Source organism: Musca vetustissima, unplaced genomic scaffold, assembly GCF_032173495.1.
Source record: "Musca vetustissima isolate MV318-11 ecotype Yass unplaced genomic scaffold, APGP_CSIRO_Mvet_v1 utg65482, whole genome shotgun sequence".
Classification (NCBI taxonomy): domain Eukaryota; kingdom Metazoa; phylum Arthropoda; class Insecta; order Diptera; family Muscidae; genus Musca; species Musca vetustissima.
Genome location: NW_026874591.1, coordinates 48,003 through 67,063, shown reverse-complemented (window position 1 = coordinate 67,063; position 19,061 = coordinate 48,003). Strand labels below are relative to the sequence as shown.

Below are 19,061 nucleotides of genomic sequence, written 5' to 3'. Positions count from 1 at the left end.
TCGATCGATCCTGCTGGGGTAAATATATACATCTCAAAAGTAATTTGATCGATATTGACCGACTTTTATCAAAACAGACATGCTTCTTCTTTGAACTGATCCCGTTCTCCATGATATTCGGAGTATATCATAATTGTGTCCTTTGGAGCGACCAAAAAACGGACAAAAATTAAGCATTTGTTCCATTTCATCCTTTAAATATATCATTTCCAAAAACAATTGGGGTCTTCCCTGGCCAGAACCGGTCTTACATGCGAAATATCGTGACGATTGGTTCATAACTGTAGCCTGTATTCTATTTACAAATTATAATGGACAGGAGGAAGACGGACGGACACATATGTCTAGATCGACTCAGCTAGACGAGATATAACGATCGGTATACTTAAAGGTCTAGGATCAATATTTCGCGGCATTAGAAATTTTAGAGAGTAGCCGATTTTGGCGAAACTGGCGAAAATATACATTATTAGACAAATCTTTCACCTCTTCTTTTCATGAAAAAAATTTCACTGCGAACATTCCCCTGGAGATCTGAAAGCATAAAATGTTTACTGCGGATAAATTCGAAATACAATTTATTTGGATGTAATTGTAGTAGCGCCATATATGTTGAAAATTGGGATATTTTCAATTGACATGCTACATTGATAATATAAATCGTCTGCTAGTTGTTGTTTGAGACCTCTCGGAGACCTCTAAAAAGTCATTAAGAGGTCTTCAATATATAGAGGACTAATATCAAATATACCAGGCAATATCTATATCTGATTTTTTCTCTATAAACTACACACAGGGATCTATGAAAGGATTTCTGTATATATAAGATGTTTATATTTATAGAATATTGTTCTTTTATAGTATAAGGTCCTAGCCAATAAAAAACGTAGTATCGGTATTTGGAAGATATAAGTCATTTTAAAGCTTGCATATAGATAGAAGAACTTCGATCGGTATCCTATAGATATATTATCAACATATTTTCTATAGCAAAATATTGCCTACGTATCGAATACTTGCCAAGAGACTTACTAATATAGATCAGCAGAAAAGATTTTGCCAAACATCTATAAACAAAAGATCTTTGATCGGGTATCCGACAGATCTTCAACAGGCCTACTATTGACAAAATATCTTCTACATGTCGAATACTTATAAGGAACATATACAATCCTTCAATATAGAGATGATGTACAAATGAATAACATATCTCCAGAAGACATACACAACAAAATTCATCAATGAGATATTGAACTTTCGAATATTAAAATTTCGAATCTAATGAAAATTAGAACATAAATACTAATTAAATGCAATAATCATATCAATTGCGGAATCGACATATTAGTCATAAATTATTTTTTTTTAATTTAAAAGGGAACCCATAATAATTACATGCAAATTATTCATAAAATTCCAATTAAAAATACATACACAACAACAAGCAACAATAATTAAGGACAATTCATCATCGACAGATATATTAATTTCCTCATTTTCCCTCCTATGCACCTTGAAAATAATAATAATAATAACAATTAACATTTTTTGTATTAAGCCAGCCACCTGTTAAAACCTCCAAATTGTTATTTAAATAACTTAATTGGCAGTGTCAATAAACTTACTTTTCGATATTTAAAAAAAATAAATAAATAAATAAACAAAAAAAGGTGAAATAATTGAAAAACTCATACAAACCGCTTTGAGTTGAAGATTAATGGGTCCCTACTATTTTATCAATTTTTATACAAACTGTTCTGATTTATAGGACTAATTTTCTGGGTCCATAAAACCATTATATATTTTTTGTTATATTTTTTGCCATCCGGTTCTGCTTCATGACCCTCTAACCTTGAAACAAAAAAATCTGGGCAAACAATCCATACCACTTCGAAATGCAATTAGACAGCAACAAACAAACCCCACTCAAAGAACGAAGTAGTAGAAACCCCCACAAGCAAACAAAATTGAATCAACAGGTGGAAAACAAAAAATTCAACAACAACACCAAGTGCCAAATGTTCTCACTCGTTGTTGTTACTAAGCTGTATTAGCCAAATACCAAAACATTCATAACAAGGAAACTATAACTGAATAGAACAGATACTAGTACTAGTTAACCTGACACAGTCAGCCGGCTAGTTTGCAGTTTCATCTAATAACCAACGGCCTGCATACCTACCTACCTAGTAACAGTTTGAGATCTATTGACAGATAGACACCAAGAACAAAAACAAAAAATACCCCCACACTTACCACCGGTTAATGTCATACAGTCCGTCAGTTAGCCCACCAGCTAGTCACTCGTTCACCACTCACTACAAACACACTTGTTGAGAAGAATTCCAGAAAATCTTCATCTAATCACGAGTTGATACAGTGTTCGCAGAAGATAATAGTAATATTCAGCCCGAGTAGTGATGGCCATGATTACGATGATGCCTTTGACAATTTGTGTATTTTGAGTATGGGGTTCTTTAGTCAATTGCTGCTATTTTATTTCTCTGAAAAAATGTAAAATAAAGATTAGATAAAGTGGCTTGCAAGTTCAAACATAGAAACGAAAAGAGGCCAAGATTATCATTGACGATCATTTCGGAGATAATAATAATCATGATGATGACTAGTGTCATTTTTACACAGCCAAAAAGGGTGTTGTGGGTGTGAGCGAAGGTGGGGTATATTTACTTTCTTCCGAAACATATGAATTCCAGAAAGAAATTAAAATCGGGCATTCCATTCGCCTAATATTGGATTTATAAGTATTCAAAATGTTGACCATTTTTGTGGGAGGTACCAGAAGAAGTGGGCTAATGGGTCCCATCTTCGGACTTAATCTAGACTTGATAACGATAACGTTAAAATCGGATAGTCCGTTTTCATGTTATTATAAAATTAAATCGACTCCAAATAGATTTGGTCCAAAAAAATATGGGGTCTAAACCAATATTTCGATGAGGCAAATTTTCACCGTATCAAATCCATGTGGGTGAGGGTGTTAAGGAGTTAAATGAAAGGGCGTAGATGTTTGCAATTTTAGTTGTTTTAGTTCTGAGTAACTATTGTCAAATGGTTTGTAGGGATTTTCGACATCTTTAACGTATGTATTATACTTCGGACATGTGTGTCATTTACGTCACTGTTTCTGACGGACCATCTTTGCTTCCATAGATACATCTTCTGCTGAGAGAAACCCTTCTGTAGTGTTCAGAAAGTGTTGCCAATGTCGTGATTTCTGCATTTTATGAATGCAATTCATAAAACTTGAAACACTGATTACTTATCAGAGAGAGAGAGAGAGGGAGAGAGGGAGAGAAAACAACTCGGATTAGAACCGCCATATTTTAAACATTCGATTGGGTTTGTTGTTCGTATCAACACTTGTTTTATATATTGTATTTATCCAGGGACCGAAAATAACAGTAAGACTTTTATTTTTGACGGAAAAAATCAAAAAAGAGTTTTATTTTTAACGGAAAAAATAACAATCATTTTTAACAGTTAAAAATCAACGTTTATTTTTTCCGTTAAAAAATAAATAATTAAAGTGGATTTTTTTATTTTGGTCACAAAATAACAGTTATTTTTTACCTGATTTGATATAACTTATAATCGTTACGGTCCCTGTATTTATCATTTGTATCGAAATAATATGGAAAATACATATGCGAATTATGTCGCCGGTTCTTGGCAACAGAAACAGTAGTCAAACAAAAGGTTGCAAAATAAGGGGAGGGACGAAGGATGAATACCAGGGTTACCGTTGTGCGACTAAAGTCGCAATTTGCAACCTGTTTCATGCCCTGTGGCAATTTGTGAAACTTTTCTCCCATGTTTCTGTAAAGTCCCAAATTAGATTAGGCGAGTTTACTTGCGGCAAGTCTTTGTTTGTAGAAGAGAGGGGCAATGGGAATAGAAATTGAAAAAATTGCTCGTATCGACAATTTTCTGACAATTCGTTTTGTGTATTTTGTTTGTAGTGTCAGTAATTTGAAATACCAATCCTGAACATTGACACAAACTGTAAAAAAAAATATTTGTGAAACCGAATTGCCTTGTATAGACGCATGAAGCAAGTTCAAAAGAGAACTATAAAAATTTCCGCAATTAAACTCGCCTAATCTAAATCAGGACAAAGTTATATTTTCCTTCTCAAGTGTAAATTCAAACTAATTTGGATTCATCTATGTCGTTCTTGAGTTCCAAGGATATTTGACATATTCTAGGGACAGTTTTATTGACAAATTTACTTTCCTGTGCGACTTTTTTCAAGAGAACGACTTCTTGTCGTGGGGTCTTTCTCAGTTTATAAGAATTTTTACTGGTATTATAGGCAAGGTACATGTAACAATATGAATTAAATTATGAAAATATTCATTAAATTGTTTCTGTGTATCCATTGATTAACCGACTTCTTTCAGTCTAGGTCAGTAAAAGAAAGGTGACTTCTATATTAAAATACCTTATGATGTTGGATAGATGATCTTTTGTGGATCTGCTATAGCTATCTAAGACTTCAACCTTTATCTAAGACTTCAATGAATAGAATACCACTTATAGGAATTTTAATGAATAGAATGCCTTTTGTTTTCAAATAGACCTCTGTTTAAAAGAGACCCTTTCGAGTTCTACTAAAAAAATAATAACATTTCTAGGTCAGTTAGGTAGTCTTTTCAAAGAAAAATATATTGTGGCTTTCCACATATCGAGTACTATCTAAGGAATGTTTACCATCTCTAGATCCTCTATAGACCATATAGATATTTCATAGTAGAACACCTGCTCTTCTATATATAACATATCTTATTTAGGTACATTTCGACAGATCTTAACAGATCTTATTTAGGTACATTTCTCATTTAAAATTTGGAAAGCTGAATGTTATCAAAAGTAAAATATTGGAAAAGTTGTTGTCATTTTTCTGATTTCTAGCTACGCCAGTGATTTAAATTAAAATGTAAAAATACAACATTATGCAAAAACTAACCTAACCTTTAACAGTATTTATAATTTTTTATACCCTCCATTATAGTATACAGGTTCGGTTAAGTTTTTTTTCATGTTATTGGTATTTATAAATTGTAAAAAAATGATTTTTGTTAATAGCAGGGAATTTTCTAAGAAAAAAAAACACACACACAAAACCAGCAATTCAAACAAAAGTTCATTACTGAGTTACTAGGTGAATTCCAATTTATTTTTTCAAGTTAAGTTCATTATAAAAATAACTAAGCGCTAAGCTAATTACATTGTGAATACTTGTAATTTACACGATCTAATTGGTTTGGTTTGGTTCGTTTATGTATATCCTCTGTGTTTTTTACAAAATTGAATTTCATTTATTATTCATGAAATACAAAATAATACAACTTCAATCATTTCGTTTATTTTTTTGTAATAAGTAGCAATTGATGATAATATTATTGTATGTTATTGCATTCATATACATTTTTTTCAATGAATGAATGAATAAATATTGTAAAACAAAAAATGTATAAATATTACTATTTTTTTCTCGTAATAAAGGTTGAAAAGTATTCGAACTTAACCGCAAGGCTGTTTTGTAAATTACATTGTGATGGGTTTGTGTATGTGTGAGTGGTTGTTTTTTGCGCTGCTGCTGCCTTACCCTTCCTATATACCACGAGTATATTGTAATTACACATAAATCATTTATTGAATTATTATAAATTAATTAAAGGTTAGCGTTTTTTTATTATTGGGTTTCTGGAAAAAAAAAAAAAATTAACAAAAACAATAACAATGTAATTGTATATTTCATTTTGTTGTTGAATTCTTTTTTTGTAATTTATATAATAATGAAAAAATCCAAGGGTTTATCTTTTATTACTTTTTTTTAGTGTCAAGTGATTCGAATGAATAAAAATACCAGGTGATTATTAGGTTTAACTATTTATGGGGAATTTTTTTCTAAATCCGTTATAAATTCTTTTATAATCAAGTAAAAAAATTGTTATTGGAAGGCAAATTTCTTAGAATGCTTGAAAAAAGAAAAAAAAAACTGTTTTGGTATAATGAAAAAAATATTATCACTAACATCTTAATGAATTCCATTTAGCTAGTCTATTAGATTCATTTTAACACGTCTATAAAGTTTATCTTCAGCTTGTATATAAAGATCACTCTCAGCTGGTGTATAAATACTCCCCACAACTCCATTTAGATCAACTAAAGCAACTCTCATCAGGTCCTCTATAAACACTGGCTTCAGTTCATCTACAGACTACCCTCAGCTGGTCCATAAGCACTTCCTTCAAATCGTCTATAAAGTCTACGACTATAAAGACTACCTCAAGTTTGTGTATAAAGACTCCCTTCAGCTCGTCTATAATGACTACCTCCAGCTCATCCATAAATACTTCCCTCAGCTCGTCCATAAAGACTCCCCTCTGCTCGTCTATAAAGACCCCATTCAGATCAACTACAACAACTCCCTTCAGATCGTCTACGAAGCCTCCTTCAGATAGCCTATAAAGACTACCTTCAGCTTGAATATAAAGACTATCCACAGACTACCTATTGCTCGTCTATAAAGACTTTCTTCAATTCGACTATAGAGATTCCCTCCAGCTCGTCAATAGGTACTATCTTCAGCATATCAATAAAGACTTACTTCAATTCGACTATGAAGAATCAACTCGTCTATATGAACGACCTTTAATTCGTCTATAAAGACTCCCATCAGCTCGCCTATAAAGACTCTCTTCAGCAAAATATCAGCTCGTCTATAAGACTCCCTTCGGCTCGTCTATAAGACTCCTTTCAGCTCATCTATAAAGACTCCCTTCAGACCGTCTATAAAGACTCCATTCAACTCGTCTATAAGAACATCCTCCAAATCATCTATAAAAACTAAATTTATGTCTGTCTGTAAAGACTCCCTTCTGCTCGCCTATAAAGGCTCCCTTCAGCTCCTCTGGAAAATACCTTTTAGATCCCCTAGAAAAACATTCTTCAGCTCGTCTATAGAACTTCTCTAGAAGACACCATTCAGCTCCCCTAAAAAAACACCCTTCAGTTCGTCTATAAAGACTCTCATCAGTTTGTCTATGAAGACTTTTTTCCGCTCGTCCATAAAGCCTTTCTTCAGCTCCTCTAGAAAGACTCCATTCAGATTGGCTTTAGCTCATCTATATAGACTTCCTTCATCTCGTCTTTAAAGACTCCCTTCAGCTCGTCTATAAAGACTACCTAAAGCTCGTCTATAAAGACTTCTTTCAGCTCGTATATAAAGACTCCAATCAGCTTCTCTAGAAAGACTTCCTCAGCTCCTTTATAAGACTTCCTATAAGCACTCCCTTTATTTCGCCTAAAAAGACTTCTTTCAGCTCGTATATAAATAATACTTTCGGTTCGTCAAAAAGACTCCCTTCTTCTATATAGGAATCCTTCAGCTCAGTCTATAAAAATTTCCATCAGCATGACAGTTTCACTTTTCACTCTATATGATATTTCACTTAGGGTAATTACGATTTGTGTTCGATATTAACTCTGAATGATTAACAAATAATCGAAGTCCTACCCTACTTCATCTAGGGCTATATTCGAAATAAATACGTTTTCAATTTTGATAAATTTTATAAAACGACAATTAATATCCCTCTTTTTCTTCTTATTTTATTTCCCAGGTACCGAAGAATGTCCAGTAAAATCAGTTGTCACACGTGTTGGCCATCAGTTGCACAAAGCTCTCACAGAAAAGGGATTGGCGCTTTTAGTCAATCACGGTATTTGTGATGAAAAGGTAAATATTAAATCTCAAAATCTCTTCAAAACCCCCTTCATAATACTCTTCTTCTTCTCACCTTTACAGCTCAAAACTGCCTGGGATCATTTAGACGATTTTGTAGATCTACCAGACGATGTCAAACAACATTATATACGCACTGGTGATGACAATCATGGTTATGTGAGTCCCGGCATTGAACGTTTCGATGGTAAAACACCCGAATTACGTCACGCCTTCAACATTTGCACACTGAACGCCAAAAATCTGCCCGAAGAACCATTACCCGGTTTTGCCGATCACATATCTGTGCTCGCTGAAGATTTTAAAGCATTGGCTCGTTTTATACTGCAAGCATTGGCAATATCATTAGATATACCGCAAACATTTTTCCTTGAAAAACATTCACATATGTTGTCGGGAGATAATGACAACGAAACTACCCTGCGTCTTCTGTACTATCCACCGGTTGTGGAAGATGATGAGAGCAGCAAAAATACATATGTCAAGGGACGTTGTAAATATAGCTATCAACGTTGTGCCTCGACACAACCAGATTTTCGTCCTGAATATGATCCGCGTGATGAATACAACGATGTGGATGGTGGGGAAAATAATAAAAATACCACAGAACGGCATTTGCCAAATGGCGCGGTAATACGTTGTGGTGCCCATACAGATTATGGTACATTTACGCTATTGTCTCAGGATTCAGAGGGTGGTTTGGAAGTCCAGCTGCCGGGCAGTGAAAAATGGCATAGAGTTGGTCATTTGCCGGGTGCGATTTTGGTAAATTGTGGTGAAATTTTATCGATATGGACACAAAATAAATATGCAGCTCTGGTACGTTTGTAATGATGGTAGAAAACTATTTGGAATTTTGTTTTAATTTTCAATTGTTTTTCATTTTTTGTTTAGCCTCATCGTGTTGTTGTACCCGAACAAGAGCATTTACGTTCCCGCGGTCGTCATTCGATAGCCTTCTTTTGTCATCCTGGTAAGTTTATTAAACGTATTTAGTCGTGTGTCCATGAATGTGATGGAAGGATATAAGGTAGATTTTAGCAGTACACCTAAATCTGTTTTTACACAGTAGATTGGTTCCAGAAGAAGCCGTGTAAAAAAGGGAATTCCCCTATATAAGTGCTATTCACATTTGCTTTGAGCAGTAAAAATTGTTTGTATGTGCTAAGGGGGAATTCACTCAAATCTTTAAGCTAGTGTTCGCAAACTATCGACACTATCGATGGTTTCAGACTTTTTTCTTTCATAAATACTTTTTTGTGATATGAACATACTTCGCAAAAATTAAATTTGACAAACAAATTTAAGTACATAAAATTTCAAATCGTGCTAAATGGAATAAAATCGTATAAAAAAATTAAAAATATTTAATTTTCAAACCATGTTATATAAAAACCATGTAGAAAAAGACCGGGTAAAAACAGGCTTAGGTGTAGTAGTTTTTTTTTAACTTTTAAAGTACAAGGACTATATAATGATAGGAAAATGTATGTGTTCAAAGAATATTTTTTAGAAATTGCATTATGTGGGAACATCATAGATGAGAAAATGTATAAATTTCCTGTTTTCCTTCCTGTTCCTTCTTGGAAAATTCGATTAGTAAAGAATCCATTTCGTCCATAAAGACTCTCTTCAGCTCGTCTATAGATTCCTTTCAGATTGTTTATAAAGACTTCCTTCAACTCGGCTATAAAGACATCAGATCGACTATTAAGACTGCCTTCAGCTCGTATATAAAGCCTCCCTTCAACTTGTCCATTAAGACTGCATTTCGCTCGACTATAAAGACTCCCTCCACGACGTTAATTAAGAGTACCTCCCGCAGCTCATCTGAAAGACTCTCTTTAGCTTAAATATAAAACCCCAGCTAGCCTATAGAGAATCCCTTCAGCACGTCTATGAAGACCCCTTTAGGTCGTATTTAAGGACTCCATTCAACTAGTCCACAAAGATCCCATTAATCTCGTCTATAAAAACTCACTTTAGCTCGTCTATAAAGACTCCCTTCAGCTCGTCCACAAAGCCTCCATTAAGGTCGTCTATAAAGAAACACGGACTATTCGGTTTCGGTCCTCTAGTAATATTCTCAGAAATGAGGTATAAAGTAGCGGTAACACCCTGCCGGTTGTGAACTTTGGTCAGGTACACTAATCCACCTCGGGAGCTATATCTAAATCTGATCCGATTTCCACGAAACTTAACACACATCATTCTAGACTTAATTCAGAACGCTACCCCAAATTTCGTGCAAATTGAAAGATATATAGGGCGCATCATTTACATTTATCTAAATCTTAACCGATTTTCACGAAACTAAATACACATCATTCTAGTCTCAATTGTGCACGCTATGCCAAATTTCGTGCAAATCGAACGTTATATAGGGACTTTGGTTCATACAACTTGGGACATATCATTCTAGACATAATTGAGTGAGCTATGACAAATTTCATGTAAATCGAAAGATAATAATTGAAATTGGGAAAAATCGGTTCAGATTTAGATTTAAGGTAAATGGTGCATCAAAGTCACTGCACCATTTACCTTAAATCTAAATCTGAACCAATTTTTCCCAATTTCAATAGGGTTCGTCATTGGGCCAAATAAGTTAGAACCATGTTCCAGCGTCATTTAGAACCAAGTATTCTCTATGTTAATTTTATAAAAATTCATGGGAAATGAATACAATGTATGTTCGGAATAATATTAATAAGTCATATAGAAGAGGTCATATATCAATAAATTGAAAATTTAATAACTCAAAGTATGCACTTTTTGTAGAATTTGTTTGTCACTTTAAAAATATATATGCTTTTAATTTTAGCAAAATTTTAGGATTATATCGTTCAAATGCCCAAAATGGTGCGAGGGCCTGGTTCTCCTGAAGCTTTTTTAATTTTAATACATTTAAAAATAGTATTTAGTATATTAAATATATAAGTTTATAATTTATTTTTAATTTTCAGATAATATGACAATGATTTCACCTAATGATTTGCCTCTACCCGCCGAAAATCAAGATGCCATCAACAAAAAGCCCCGCAAAAAATCATTCAAGGCTGCAAAAGAAAAGTAAGTTGAATTGTCGAGTAATAGTCTTCTAATATTAAGATGTTTTTATTGTAATTAAGTTACTTTCATAATATTTTTATTAATACATTTTCTGTTATTTTGTTTTATAATTACAGAGTTTACAATGCGTATCAGCTAATTCAGAAACGTTTTCGAGAAACTTACACCAATGGCACACATTAACATTTAACCCAGCCATACAATAACAACAATAAAAATGTACCAGAGTGATAAAGAATAATATGTGTGTGCGGACCCACATGCCTTCCCAAGGAGTCCTTAAAAGTCATTCAACGTTTTAATTTTTAAGTTAATCATTTCAAAAATCATTCATTAAAAAACAAAGCAAAAACACTTAATGCAAACAAAAGAAAAGAAAAAAAAAACGTGATTATATATATTTTTTAATATAACTTAAAATATTTTATTTTATTAACTACTAGACCCTGTCCACCACCACTTCTTATCATGTCAGTGTTCTTTTAATTTAATTTTACTATTATTATTATTTTTTTTTTTAATTTATACAAATTTACCCCCAAAACAACAAAAATTTTACAATATTCAATTGAAAAAGTATAAATTAGGTCTATACTATAATATACAACTATGTATGTATCCTCATCCCATTTGTTTAGATGTATCCAAAAAACATATAAGACTAAAATTTGTAATTAATTCCGTTCTACATTCTACAACATTGGGATATATACATAAAATAAAAACAAAACTCATCATATATAAGTGAAGTTTTTTACGAAAGGAAACTATGGGTTTGTATAAAACATTTGTAGTTTTCAAATTGTAGAGCATGAATTGCAAAACTTGATTTCGGCTTAATTTATTCATTAGAACTTATATTTTTATATTTCAAATTTTAAAACATTGAACAGATTTTCCATTTAAATGTCCTTATAATTTATATTTCCTTCAAGGTAACTCACAAATTAAAAAAAAAAAAACATTTTTTTGTCTTCCTCTTCTAGTATGAAATGTTATTTAAGCATTTTTGTATTTCACACAACAGTTGGGGAATTTCTCCTGAATTTTGTATCCTGTTTGTTTGGTGTTGTACACTTGTACTGCAAACATATGCTCTGTGATGTGCTGTTATCCTCTCATCCTTTTGGACGTGATGAGACTGACGTCCCTTTATGATAAGCTTTGGGGTCGGTCGTTCGGAGACTAATCTAAAATGTTAAAGCAAAGCAGCTGATTATCATCATCAGACGACTATAGATGTATGTGTTTGAGGATGTGTTTGGCGTTGTTAACTGATATAATTATTTAATTATATATATTTTTATGGTTGTTGTTACTGGTTACTGTAATTATCTAATTTAATAAACTAATGAAAGTATTTGAATGTAATTAGGTAACTAAATTATTTCGTGCTTGTCCATGGCGCACATGGATGGGACGTGATGCTTCAAAAGGAATATAGACAGACAATTTGTTTTTGGTTATTTGAGGGGAGTATTATATATTAAAATTTATTTAATTTTTACTGTTCTTTCTTATTGGCTTATTGGGCAATTTTGTACTGATCGAAAATTCCAGAACTATTTAATATATCTAAATCTGAACCAATTTTCACGAAACTTAGCACACATCATTCTAGACTTAATTCAGTGTGCTATGCCAAATTTCGTGCAAATCGAAAAATATATATATGTACTTTAAATCGGATGAAAATATATCCATGGTTCACACATAGACAGGACGCGATAGTTCAAAAGGGATATAAACCGACAATGTGTTTTTGGTTATTTGAGGGAAGGATTTTGTACTGATCGAAAATGTCAAAACTATTTTTAAAACTAAGGAAATCTTATGTTATTTTGTTATTCTTACCTAAAGGTAGACATACCAAGGTTAAGCAAAAGCTATTCTGGAATTATTTTTGGTGCAAAAAAAATCACTTTATTCTTTTATTTCAAATCATGCAGGATTATCTAGTTTGTGGTTCCAACAGGAAGCGTATATAAAACACATAAAAATAGTTGTGTCCATAATATATATGTAATATGTATCAATTTAAAGATCAAGCACTCCTTTTGAATATACTACAAACTCCTCTGGTCAATATCCTTCAGGCTTAAATATACACTCCATAGGATGCAAATTTTGTCACTTATTTTATGACAAAATACTTATTGTTTAAATCTTAAATCAATTTTTGTCGCTAAATATTTCTTCCAATTCATCCATTTAATACTTCCTAATGACATTCTGTGAAAAAATTAGACATTTCTCCATTATAACATCAAACTTGTTATTGCATCCTGACTTTCAATTAATAACACATTACGGTCTTTTCTAGGATAATGTACACTTAAATATATATTACCTGCTTAGAATAAGACATAGGTGATCTATTGCACCTATATATTCAACCAAAAACAATTTTAAACCAAAATTGCAATAATTATAGCATTTTCCCCAAGTCTACACATATTTGTGATTTTCACCTACAAAACAATATACATTTCATTTGCTATCACTTTGCAAATAAACTTCAAATTTTCGTTTATGCATTAGTGAAAAAATCATTAAAATCGGTTGTATATATACGGAGATATTCCTATTTGAAATTGACCATCTTCCAAAATATGCCTACGATTGCGTTCTGTTTGCCTATTACTCGAAAATGAAAAACCGCACGATTCTGTTAGTGGCAAAAATGGCAAATTTCATATAATGGCGTTGCCAACCACATTATTAGCTTATATGTGTTATGTGAAGAGAAAATGTAAAGCATACTCTTAGGCGCCTGTGACAAAATTGGCATAGCGGGTTTAAATATGTTAACGTTTACATATGAATGAATACCTATTTATATACTAACATTTTTTCTCAATATTTAAATTCTTGAAAATAAAAAACATAGTTTTTTATATTTTAAAATTTGTATTTTATTTGAAAATAGTTTAACAAATACATGCAGAGAAGGACATCATTTCCGATTCTGCACACAAGACTGCAACGTTATATTTCTTCTACCTCCTACATTATACTCTAAATGTTATTTGTCATACTGCAATTATTTTTTTTCGTTCGCAGTAATTAAATCCGTACTGAGTGAATGAGATCTGTATATAAAAAAATAAATAATCAGGTATTAAAAAAATGTTAAATAAACAGTCGGTGCTGCCGACAGATATGTAGCCACCCCAGCCTATGGTTTGCGTAGGTCTATTGAATTATAGGTTGTATGTTCTTATAAAAGAGTTTACCATTTGTGAAGAGGTAACAGAGAATGTTGCCCCGATAGACTCCATCTTCGGATTTAAAGTTGGTAAACATTTTACGATGTGCAAACTATGTATCAAATCGCTATAAACGTACTCGACTCGACTTGTTTTTAAAATGTTGACCCTTTAAAGGGGCGGTACCAAAGTTAATTTAGGTTTAGTAAACATATTACTATTTGCAATGTTTGGATCAAATCTGGTTTAAATTTTGCACAATCGATTTTTGGATGTACCCATTCCACAGATGGCGTTGATAACATGTATTTGCAGTTCTGCCAAATTTAAAGAAAACCATCGGTATTTTAGACTATTCATAAAGATGGGACCCATCTTCGAACTTGAGTGTTTAGTGTTGGCCGACTCCAAATTGTGTGAAAAATATTTGTTCCAAAGAAGCATGATGTCTAAATCCAAATTTTTGTCCTTATTTTACATATGTTGATGGTTCGAGGCACATTTTCCAAGTATTGATCTGGCCCACTTATAAAGCTCTCCCAAAATGTTCGATATTTTTAAGGTTTTAGTATCATTTCAAACATACAATAATGTTATAGCCGCATTTTTCTACAAAAGGACTGTAAATTCTGGGAGTTTGAGAAATATTTTTTTCAGAAAATGTTCGACGGAAGCCTAGATTGTGACACAGCACTCGTATAAAATTCCCGCCTCATTTTTGGTGGGTTGAGGGTCTTAGCTGCATTTTCTAACCCATGTAGCTGTAATTCCGCATTCCACGTTCTTGGAGGGTGCCAACTATATTTTAAAGACAATTTTGAATTTATAAAAGACAATTTTGAATTTATAAAAGACAATTTTGAATTAATAAAAACATGTATCTCATAAAACGAATAATATCACCTATGTATAATTCCGTAGACCTACGCAAACCATAGGCTGAGGCTATATATCTGTAAGCAAATCCGACTAACACATTATGAATTGTTGTTGTAGCGTTTAATAATTTTTATGTGTTGTGAAATGGTTAAGCGACCCAGTTTCATCGCAGTCAGACTTTCACCTGAAATGAAAAAAAATAAAATAGTTTGAAATTTGAATTTGTCATTTAAGCGAAACGGTAAGTATTTCATTATGTCCCTACTCTTCTCGCTTTTTTCAAATTGATATATAATATATATATTTTAATTGCAACAAACCCTAATCCATGAATGAACCATGAGTTGTACCATCTATTCTTGGACATCGACATTGTCGGACGTATCATTTCGTAACATGGTCTTTCATATTGAAAGAGCTGTGCACAAGACCGATGCGCCTGGATAATAATTGTTTAATCCCGGCTTATGGAACAAATATTCTGTCACAAGCCAGCTAAGTAATTAATAATATATAAATATAATTTCAAGCTAATTTAATAATTAAATGAAATAAACTTTATTTTAGTTATAAATAGGAAAAAATTCAATTATTCCAACTACCGGAAATCATTTTTGAGAAAGAAGTCATATACACTTACTTTTACTTATTATTTTTGTCAATACCAAATAAAAGAATTACACCTTAATATAATTTACATTCGCTTTTATTTTATAATCGTTTTTATTCAGTTTGTTGTTGTTGTTGTCATTTTTTTTTTAAATATATTTCAATAAATTCTAATATAAACAATTACTTTTATATATATGTAACATTTAAAAACTAGAACATTTGTATAATTACTATTACATATTTTTTACAGTTTATCTTTTATTTTAGTATTTTATAATGATAAAAATATAAAATTTTTTATTAGAAATATTTTTAACAAAAAATAACAACAATAAGAATAAGAAAAATATAAAAAACGCATTGGTATTATTTATCTTATAAAAATCTTAATTTGCCGATGAGTATTAAAAAAATTAAACATTGGATCGGTTAATCAAATCAATTAAAAAATGATTAAATTAACATAGTCTTCAGGGTTATGTTATTTAAAAAAAATAGTTTTGTGGCGAGTTTAATATGTTTTTCTTATTCTGAGTTTCAATACCTTTAGAAGAGTTTGTATAACATTGAATTATTCTTATAATTTAAATTTGTATCTCTTAAAGTACTCTAGGACTTATTTCCTATCATCAACAATTAATATTTTTTACTTTTTTTAATTTTTTAAGTATTTATAGTTTTGAAAACTAAACTAAAAACTTTTGATTACACAGTGACACATTTTTCAACTTTAAAATCTTGAACCAATCGAGACCCCCAAAATCTTGAAGCTTGTGATGGTGGAAGAAAATCCCTAGCTGGGTTTTGCATTATTAGCTAAGGTTTTTTTTAAAATTATTTTTTAAAAAATTCGACTGGGGGTGGATTTTAGCACAATTTTCGAATAATACGTACTTATTATAGAGTCTATATCTCGTGAACTATTCGAAATATTGCTTTTCTCTCTTAAGCAATATTTTTCCTCTTAATTAGATCTAAAAATTTTCTCTTGAGATAAAATCAATAAAACAACACCATCATACTGAAAATAGCACAAATGCCAAAAAAAATTAAAATTTCGACATACTTTTTCCAAGTTTTTCACACTTATTTGAGAAACTGCTACTGACTCGACCAAACAATATATGACAAGAAGATAGCCAATAGCAAATCAAACAAATCTTCTTAAAACCCCGATTTCATTGGTTTACTCCTTCATATAGTTATAGCCTCACAAATTCATCAAAATGAACCAAAGAAATGCACTCCCAATTGTATGTTTATAGAAATAAAAACTGCTATGCTTTTTTCAATAAATAGGTACAAAATTGAAGTAAAAATTAAAATGTTTGGGCCCTTAGGTTTTTTTTTGAAGACATGTCGCAGCGATATATGCACAGGGTATGCCAGTATGAAAACCTTGGTTGTTGATTTCTAAAACATCAGAATACAATAGTCTGCCTATTTTTATCTGGCAATGCCATATCACTCGACGGAGCGGAGAAGTTGAAGAAATGTCAACTTTGTTTAATGTAAAATAACGGCATAATTCAAATGTCAAAAAATGTGCAGTTCTAACTAAAATAATTTGGAGAATTTTAATATTACGGCGTACATTGCTAAAGAATAAGTTCATATGGAAAAGTGTTGGAAACTTAACTTGTTTTGCTACGTTTGTGGTATTTATGTGCCTAAACGTTCAATGAAAACGCAAAAAACTAATTTGACTGCTGAATTTAGAAATGTGTATCTCCTATATTATTCTGACCAGTTGGACTTATTTGATTGTTCGTGGACACCAGATGTAGTATGTCGACGCTATTTTTGTTACATATTCAACTGGATAAACAAAAAACCAAGCCCGCTGCCGTATGAAATTCCAGTAATATGGACGGACCCTAAGGGACACGATGAAAAAACATGCTACGGATGTATAAATTTTAAAACTGGAATGAATCGAAAAAAAATGTCCAATATAGTGTACATATCTGGTCCTCATGCTTCTCTTCCGCAAAAACATTCTGAAGCCAATCCACCACCAAGACCACCGAGTCCAGATAGAGCAACTGTATGGACTATGCAAACATTTGACAATGTGCTCGCTGATCCACCATTTGAGCCCGAAGAAACGTTAACAAGCCTGAACTCGTAACACAATGCGAAATGAACTATGTTGTCGCTAAGTTAGGATTGTCAAAGCGCAAATCAGAATTTTTGTCCGCATTTCTTAAACGAAAAAAATTAACGGACGTTGATGTTAACACCTCGTTACAACGCAACCGTCACGAGAAATTTCAAAAATTTTACAGCGTTAACGACGAAAACACTTACACCTACTGCAACAACATTGAAGGATTAGCCAATGAAATGGGATTAGAATATATCGCTGAAGACTGGCGACTGTTCATCGATAGCTCACTCACGAGCTTAAAAGCAGTGTTACTGCATAAAACGAACTTGAAGCCCTCAATACCTTTAGCATTTAGCACAAACTTAAAGGAATGCTATGCAACTATGGAAATGTTGCTAAGAGACCTTAAATACGCTGATCATTTATGGAAAATCTGTTGCGACCTTAAAGTTGTCAATATTTTGCAAGGCATAAAGGGTGGATGGCCAAAGTATTATTGCTTTTTGTGTCGTTGGGACACACGAGCAAAAGTCGATCACTACTCGCACACTTGGGAAAAACGTATGTCGGGAGTAAAAGATGCCACATTAGACATGACAGCAGAGCCACTAATAAAAAATATAAATGACATATTGTTGCCACCGCTGCATATTAAGTTGGGCATAACGAAAAAGTTTATAGAGACGGTAACTAAAAATAACGACAACATATTTCACTGTCTTAAGAAAATTTTTCCAAGACTTAGTGATCAAAAAATTAAAGCCGGTAATGTACTTCTTAACTAATTTCTTAAATTTTTATTTACTTTTTATGTTTTTTGTTAAAACAGGTGTACTTAATGGTCCAGACATTCGAAAGTTGCTAAAAAGCGAAGATTTCTGCATGGTTTTGCACGGAAACGACTTAATTGCTTGGGACGCACTTAGGGCAGTTATGGAAAGAGTCTTAGGAAGAAATAGAGACAACGAATGGATAGTTTTGATAAAAAATATGCTTAAGTCATTCCAAGCAATCAGTGTGACTATGACGTTAAAACTTCACTTCTTAAATAATCATTTGGCAGAGTTCGAAAAACAACTGCCAACAGAATCTGATGAGCAAGGCGAGCGCTTCCATCAAGTAACCATCCCGATGGAAAAACGGTTCAAAGGGGAAAAAATAGATGCGATGCTTGGGGAAGTATGCTGGTCTAGTCATAAAATATTTTCTTACGAAAATAAAGATATGGAAATGATCGGAAACGTGTTTTCAGATGATGAGATGAACTCCGAAAGCGACGAATAAATTTCAATATATGCATATGTAAAAAAAGATTTGAAGTGTCCTTATTTTTATATTAATGTTTATGATTTTTCTAAGTATGTTCTATTTTCAGTACGATGGTGTTGTTTTATTGATTTTGTCTCAA

The 19,061-nt window shown here is 32.3% G+C and overlaps 1 protein-coding gene across 1 annotated transcript in view; it reads left to right on the top strand.

Annotated features, from left to right (window-relative positions):
* The window catches only part of LOC133334697 (uncharacterized), a 28,288-nt gene extending 17,247 nt beyond the window's left edge, over nucleotides 1-11,041 (top strand). The window contains exons 2-6 of the mRNA XM_061543032.1: nucleotides 7,650-7,765; nucleotides 7,835-8,590; nucleotides 8,666-8,744; nucleotides 10,738-10,843; nucleotides 10,960-11,041. Of these exons, the coding sequence (XP_061399016.1) occupies nucleotides 7,650-7,765; nucleotides 7,835-8,590; nucleotides 8,666-8,744; nucleotides 10,738-10,843; nucleotides 10,960-11,026 (1,124 nt within the window). The 3' untranslated portion in view covers nucleotides 11,027-11,041. The remainder of the gene's footprint in view (nucleotides 1-7,649; nucleotides 7,766-7,834; nucleotides 8,591-8,665; nucleotides 8,745-10,737; nucleotides 10,844-10,959) is intronic.
* The last annotated feature ends 8,020 nt before the right edge of the window (nucleotides 11,042-19,061 follow it).